Raw genomic sequence first — 7,354 nt, 5'->3', positions numbered from 1 at the left:
TAATGATGTTTTGGACAATTAAAAAATCCACACAGATTTTTTCATCGACGGTGAAAACAATGATACGATTTTCAACACCATTGAAGGTACGTAACTTGAGATTTAATGTAATTATAGGAACTGTACCACGAAGACAAAGCTTGTAGAGAAGGAAGGAGTTGAACGCATCATAGTCTCGGGTGAAGGCAGGTCCATAAAATCGATTCTAACAATATCGTCAATGCCAATTATCTTTAATAGGTCAGAAATTGCTGAATAATCAATAATCAACAAAAATAATAATAAGCATTGATTCAGTTACCTATTACTATATTTCTAAGTCATACATGAGATTTTTCAATGTTAAAAGTTATCAGATTTTTCGATATTAGCAACAAATATGATCATGAAATATAATTAAAATGATGAATGCAACAAAGTGGAGTAAATTCTGAACCTGAAATTTGTTGCAAAAATCCATTTGTGTATGATCCCTTAAAGCGAATTGGTTCAGTTGGCAATGAGTTCTACACCCCTACACCCACGAGACACCATTTAAACTATTTTTCAACCTGGTGGAAGTCGCACGAAACAACCGAGATGGATTTGATTCAATATTGTTTGTTTCTCATCTTTGAGAGGATTTGGGAAAAAATTTCTAGGGTTCTGAAAACAGTGATACTTCATCAATCATAAAACCCCTATTTTTCCTTTCATCCGATGCAGCGGTATTGGTTTGGATATGAGGGTATTTTCGGAACTTGGAGAAATATAATTTATTTATTAGCTAATAACGATAAGGGATAGATATGGACCATTAGATCAAATGGCATATTAGAGTTATTTTTTAATCTAATGATTAGAAATTGGGTTTTAGATAAATTTATTATCTAATAATAACTCTCTTTTTAAGGTATAGAGTGATTATTAAATTAAATAATTTTGAATTATTTTAATTATTTATTTTGAATTGAGTACGAGAATGTATAAAAGTTAGGCAGAAGGAGACCATTTCTAAATTTATATTTTAATTTACACTTTTAAGATAAAATGACAACCAATATTATCTATTATGATTGAATGTAGATTGTTTAATATGCATTTTAGGTGTTTGATGAAATGTTCAGCTGACGAGTTCCTTAGTCGGACTTTGTGGTTTCACGGGTCATTAAACTAAAAAACTTTAGCATTTACGTTCACTTAATACCTAAAACATATCATTAAACTGTATCGTTTAAACAAACTCGTGGTTCCACGTGTCATTTCACTAGTTACTCATTCAAAAGTCCGACCGATTATTTTTCAAACAATGAGTTTGCAACTTTGAGTAAGCCTATTTGGTATTACGTGTATTAGTTACGGGATAATTTTCATTAGTATTCGACTCTGTGTATACAAACGGCAAAATTATCCCTAAGCCCTTCGGCCAGTTCATATCGGCTTTCCCTATCATCAAGTAATAAAACCTTTGGGTTCGTCCATATATATTCATAAGCCCATTTGATTTTCCTCCAACAACACATGACATGTCTAACTTCTCCACTTAATAAAAAATAATACTCAGTAATAAATAAAGATAATACAAAATTCCCAATTTCGTCCCTGTGTTTATTCCTTTTCAGATTTGGGAGTGAAAATGGCATTTAGGGACTAAATTGGGAGTGAGTTTCATTGAGAGGGATTAAAAACCTGAAAAGAACAAACTGAACAAACAGAGGGACGAAATTGGGAATTTTGTCTAAAGATAAATATAAAAAAGCTATCAATTTCTTGCCTTTTTTTGGTTCAATTAACCACCACACAGCTCCAACGATGATTTATCTCCGATGTACTCCACCGTCGCAATTTCTACCATCTCTTCCGCACAACTTACCCCCAAAAATTCTCTTGTTTTCCCTAAATTGTAGGCAACAATCACAGAGAATCAAAACCAGAGCACTAACAGAATGGAAGGAGTACGAACAAGCTGTTAAAGATAAAGATCTCAGTAAAGCCCTTCGTTTCCTCCAACAAGTCGAAATTCAACTGCCTAACGATTATTCAATCGAGTCACAGAGCGACATTAAACCCTTGAAAATGTTGGAATTGCAGAGAGATTGGGAAGTATTAGACACGTGTTTAAATGCTGATGATATGAGACTTGTTGCTTCTGCTTATTCCTTTTTAAAGGATAAAGGTTTTCTATATCATTTCGGAAAGTACCGCAGTATCGGTAACTATTAATTTCTGTAAAATTGTTCATATAAATAAATTTTACTTCTACTGTATTGTACAAAATTATTACCCTAGGTTATTGTGTTTTGTGAATTGTAGTTTTGGAGGGAACAAGAGATGTTACTCCAATTGTTTTGAAGTCTTCAACTGGTTTAGAAGGTGGGAGTACTATTTTCTGCGTTATGATTGCACTTTTGGTGTATTTTAGAGTTATCAATTGTAGTTTGGGATTGTGTTGTGAAAGTGGTTATAGTGTTTGATGTTGTTGCAAGAAATTTAGTTAACAACTTAAGATGAATATTATTATTTGGTTATATTTATATCTATTAGGTTCATAAATAATCACTAATTTTTAGTCATTTAAACAACCAAGTATCTGATTATTACAACGTTGAACATTAGAAGTGCATCAAAACAATATTAAACCTGATTGTCTGGTATTTATATATTACATAATCAGTGTTGCACTTGCCTATCTGAGTTTAATGTAGTATCTCTTAATATTATTATAAATACATGATACAGTTACCAAACTTTCACCAAAGAAGTGGGGCCTTAGCGGAAGTTCTAGTGTTGCTTTAGTTGCATTTTTCGCTGGATTTTCGTATCTGGTGGATCATGGAATTGATCTCAGACCTCATCTAGCAGTAACATTAGGTTTGGCTATGGTGGACTCAGTATTTCTTGGTGGTTCTTGTTTAGCCCAAATAACAAGTTATTGGCCCCCATACAAACGGCGTATACTTGTGCATGAAGCAGGACATCTTCTCGTTGGTCAGTCTTTCTGCTTTGATGCAGATATATATAGTGTTAGCGAACTGTACTTTGTTAATGATTAGTATTACATTATGAAATTGCAGCTTATCTTATGGGATGCCCCATTCGTGGAGTAATTTTAGATCCTATTGTTGCAATGCAGATGGGTATTCAAGGACAGGTAATTATGGTCATGTAAAATTACTTGTGCATTTCTCTGCCTGCAAGTATATGATCAGAGCTTTAATGGTATATGGGTTTCAATTATGCAGGCAGGAACACAGTTTTGGGATGAGAATCTACAAAACGAGCTTGCTGAAGGCAGACTCACCGGTGTTGCCTTTGACAGGTGTTTTTTTGCTTGATTTTTAATGCCTGAACATTAACATATCTTTATAAATGCTTTATGGAAGCTAAGTTTTGCATATTATGTTTCAGATACTGCATGGTGCTATTTGGTGGTATAGCAGCTGAAGCTCTTGTTTATGGAGAGGCCGAGGGCGGAGAGAACGATGAAAATTTGTTTAGAAGTATTTGTTTGCTTTTGGAACCACCATTTTCTGTTGCACAGGTAACCATCTGCTTAATTTTGCAAAGATTTGGTTCTACCTTTTTTTACTAGATGATAATGATATATAAGTATTGAACAATGATGGTTTTGTGTTGAAATAGATGTCGAATCAAGCAAGGTGGTCTGTTCTGCAATCTTATAATCTTTTGAAATGGCATAAGCAAGCTCATTTAGCTGCTGTTAAAGCTCTTGAAAGTGGTGGCAGTCTTAGTGTTGTCATCAGAAGCATTGAAGAAGCAATGGCGGCTGCTAACAGATGACTTTGTTTATATCTGATACAATAATCTTAACATATTTGTAAGTAATTATGTTGTTACTATAGGTTTAGTTAGGAATTTGGTCTAGAGATCGATTAGTATAATGGTGAAGCTCCTATAGGTCAAAAAATCGTTTGACTGCTTTTATGTAAATACTCATTTGTTCTTATGGAACATGATAAAAGAATAATACTCATGATTACATAACTATAACATGAGGAGCTCGTTGAAGATCTTTGTACATATTGTAGCTTCAATTCGTGTGACCGATTATGCAAAAATATTGAAAAAATTCAAGGCTACAAAACGTTGCATCACTAGAGCTGATTAATCAAGTACTAAACAACATTGTTCCATAAAACCACAATGATTATTCATATAAAGAGCCCTTTAAAAGGGATGCCATATCACCCTCCTCTACTTGGAGAACTTCAAAATATCGTTTTCATGGCCAAGGTAATGAAAAGGAAAGACATGAGACGACGGGCCCGGGCCCACTTCAGAGTGACTAAAGGGTTGGGACGATGAAGGATCATTACACGGGCCTTGTTGATCAAAAATGCCCGAGTGATGCTGGTTCGAAGCAAGAAGCTTGTCCAAAAAAGACCAGTCAGCGTTCACATTACTAGTCACTAATAGTGACCTCTCTACTTGTGGGTGTTGCATTCCACTACTGCAACCACAACCGCCCTGACTTGCTGACATCAAACTCAACAAGTTTCTAGAACAATCCATGTCGTTGATGATGTGGCCGCTATGACGTGGTGCTAGAAAATATGGTGTGTGTTCATGAGGAGAGGTTAACAATTGAGGAAGATGCATCGAGTTGCCATCAAATAACGTCGTGTTGTTAGTGATGTTGCATTCGTAGCTATGTAGACCTTGAAGCTGAGCAATATCATCGTTATTCTTGTTGATTTCTTGATCGATTAAATGATGGGAATCATCTTCAGCATGAAGAGTATGATCATGATGATCGTCCGATTGGTATGGGCTTCTTGTGTGGTTTTTTTTCTTGAATACTCGGCACACGACCCAACCATCTTCCTGTAATTTTAGCATGACAGAGTATTTTACTTAGTTAAATAGTCAAAATGAGGTAGGGAACTCGCACGTTGCGGCGAGGGTAATATTTCTATTACAAAAAAAAAAAAAAAAAAAAATTCAAAAAATAGAGGATGATGATGTCAGCTTGACGTCATCAACTATAGCTCTTCATTATCTTTGTGTTTTAGTATATGTGGCATGCGACCCAACCATCTTCTTGTAATTTTAGCATGTCAGAGTAATTTACTTAGTTAAATAGCAAGAAGGTGATGATGTCAGCATACGACCCAACCATTATCTTTGTGTTTTAGTGTATGCAGTAATACTAATACTTTTAATAGCAAGAAGATCAACGTATAAGTGAATAAATATTTTCAATGATTGATAATTTATATGGTACCTGAACTTCTGATGGTGCGGCGGCATTGGAGTACTGGTCATCAAGGCGATATTCATGCATGATCCAATCGGTTTTCTGGCCGTGAGGGGCTCGTCCGGTGTAAAATACTAACGTCTTTCGCATTCCAATTCTTTTTGAATTGCTATGAAGATGGATGGCCTTGTCTCTTCCGGTTGCTTTCCAAAATCCGGCAGTTGTGGCCCGGTTAGTCCGGGTCCCAGTTGGATACTTTTTGTCCTTGTGGCTAAAGAAGTACCACTCATTTTGCGGACCCGATCCAATTCTACACTTTTCTGCATTCAGATAAATCCATTACATCCTTCAGAATTCATGCCAATTTGCATGTGAAGTTTTACCGTGTATTTGGGATTATTGTCTAAAATAATGTAATATGAGTAGGCTGAGTAGCAGTTTTAAAAAAGGTCATGCAGGAAATTCGGATTAGATTTGGACCAATATGCCAAGAATAAGGGTATAATTTGACTTTTAAATAACATGTCAGTTATGAACAGTATTAATTAAAAGCAATATATAGTGTTTAAAGGATAAAAATACTTATCTCTGGATAGTCTAAACTTTTTATCAATTTTTTACAGGTTTGTGTAAAAATAACTTGTTTTTTTTTTTTTTTTTTAAAGGCAACCTTATATTTTATTTCATTTACTCACAACTTTTACAACCAAATGTTTACACGACGGGTTGGTGAGCTGCCAAGATAGCAACTCAGTCAACCGACTCGAATTTAACAAATTACTCGATACAAAACAATGGGTTATGTAACTAATTATGCCACTCTATCTTCTTCGCCTTGCACCTCCTCGCGATCCACTCGAAGCTCTTAACTTGAATTTTATTGACCGCAACCGGAACATTCCAACATTTGTTTTTGAAGATCTTGTCATTCCTATTTTTCCACATTAGATATACACTCGACCATATAACCGCTTGCCATATTCTTTTGCCCATGTCCGAAAGATTATGACCCGAATTGATGTAGAACAAACTTGTTTGATAATTATTATGAATAAACTTTATAAATTGATGTAGACCAAATGTATTAAATTTATAATTTATAAATAATTCTATAAAAGAATATAATTGTTTGTATGTGTTGTGAATATAATTTAAGGAGAATATGAAAGAAAGTAAATGTGTAATGGTTAAGAGAGTATTTCAAATAGCACATTTTGTTGAACGGTTCGTCATCATTTGTCATTTAAATGTCATTAACAAAGGCACTGAATCATTAACGATTTGACATTCAATAGTGAATGATCTCATTCAATTAAGCAGTAAATTAACAAAGACACTGTTAGTGTGGATGTAATCCATTTATTTGGATTAGCCAAACTATGATTAGTTAAAAGAGAGAAAAACACTACTAGAATGCATGCAGTAAACAAATAAAGTACAATATCAATTAACATGCATAAATGGGCATTAGGTATTGATAATTTATTACAAAAATTATTAGAACAATTGTAGAGACGACTGACTGACCTTTGAGATCCCATGGCTCTAGTTTGTTGAGATCTATTTCTCGAATAACGTCAAGGTCAATTGCCTCGTAGGAAACCTTTTTTCGCAGATAATAGTAAAGCAACTCTTCATCTGTCGGATGAAATCGGAACCCAGGAGGAACTGACAGTTGCCCGCTGCCCGTATTCATCATCCTATTTCTAGCCAGGCTAAAACAATTCAAAAGTTACAATTTAGTTTCTATATACATCAACTATCAACTATATTATTATAAATGTGTTTCCTCATGCATCAACAAACTATATCCTGTTTAACATGACGTTTGAATTATAATCATAATTAATTAATATATATGATTATTGTACTTCATATAGCATAATAACATGCATTGAAAGAAACGTATGCATGGTGATTCAGTACTCAAAAACATGCAAGTGACTTTTATAAAATGAAACAGAACTCAAATTAACTTTAATTCATCCTTTCATAATCAAAACAACTTATGATCTTACAATTAACGGCATATCTTTAAATAGTAACCTAACAGTTTTCGACATCATGACTTTATTTTGTAAAAAATGACTGATCATCCGACTATGGTTACCACATTAAACGTGCGATTATGAATATCGTGGATCTATTTGTCGGGTG

General features: G+C 34.2%; 2 protein-coding genes across 2 annotated transcripts; one reads left to right on the top strand and one right to left on the bottom strand.

Annotated features, from left to right (window-relative positions):
* Positions 1-1,572: 1,572 nt before the first annotated feature.
* Positions 1,573-3,966, top strand: LOC139858190 (uncharacterized). Its single transcript, XM_071847044.1, has 7 exons — positions 1,573-2,191; positions 2,293-2,352; positions 2,719-2,967; positions 3,054-3,130; positions 3,222-3,298; positions 3,388-3,520; positions 3,622-3,966. Exons 1-7 carry the CDS (start codon positions 1,792-1,794, stop codon positions 3,778-3,780), a joined length of 1,155 nt encoding a protein of 384 aa, XP_071703145.1. The 5' UTR covers positions 1,573-1,791; the 3' UTR covers positions 3,781-3,966.
* Positions 3,967-4,194: 228 nt separating this feature from the next.
* On the bottom strand, positions 4,195-6,896 carry LOC139858755 (protein SOMBRERO). The gene is made up of 3 exons (XM_071847591.1): positions 6,725-6,896; positions 5,225-5,517; positions 4,195-4,824 (listed from the first exon to the last, which is right to left on the bottom strand). The coding sequence occupies exons 1-3, from the start codon at positions 6,894-6,896 to the stop codon at positions 4,195-4,197; spliced, it is 1,095 nt and encodes a 364-aa protein (XP_071703692.1).
* Between the last annotated feature and the right edge of the window lie 458 nt (positions 6,897-7,354).

Source organism: Rutidosis leptorrhynchoides, chromosome 7 (assembly GCF_046630445.1).
Source record: "Rutidosis leptorrhynchoides isolate AG116_Rl617_1_P2 chromosome 7, CSIRO_AGI_Rlap_v1, whole genome shotgun sequence".
In the NCBI taxonomy this organism is placed as follows: domain Eukaryota; kingdom Viridiplantae; phylum Streptophyta; class Magnoliopsida; order Asterales; family Asteraceae; genus Rutidosis; species Rutidosis leptorrhynchoides.
Note: the sequence above shows the minus strand (reverse complement) of the source record. Positions and strands in the feature narration are given on the sequence as shown.

Coding starts and splice junctions, on each gene's coding strand:
- LOC139858190 (XM_071847044.1), top strand. CDS start 1,792: ATGATTTATCTCCGATGTACTCCACCGTCGCAATTTCTACCATCTCTT. Junction 2,968..3,053: donor AGCAGGACATCTTCTCGTTG/GTCAGTCTTTCT, acceptor ATGAAATTGCAG/CTTATCTTATGGGATGCCCC. Junction 3,299..3,387: donor ACCGGTGTTGCCTTTGACAG/GTGTTTTTTTGC, acceptor ATTATGTTTCAG/ATACTGCATGGTGCTATTTG.
- LOC139858755 (XM_071847591.1), bottom strand. CDS start 6,896: ATGATGAATACGGGCAGCGGGCAACTGTCAGTTCCTCCTGGGTTCCGA. Junction 5,518..6,724: donor AGAGCCATGGGATCTCAAAG/GTCAGTCAGTCG, acceptor ATCTGAATGCAG/AAAAGTGTAGAATTGGATCG. Junction 4,825..5,224: donor CCGCACCATCAGAAGTTCAG/GTACCATATAAA, acceptor CTAAAATTACAG/GAAGATGGTTGGGTCGTGTG.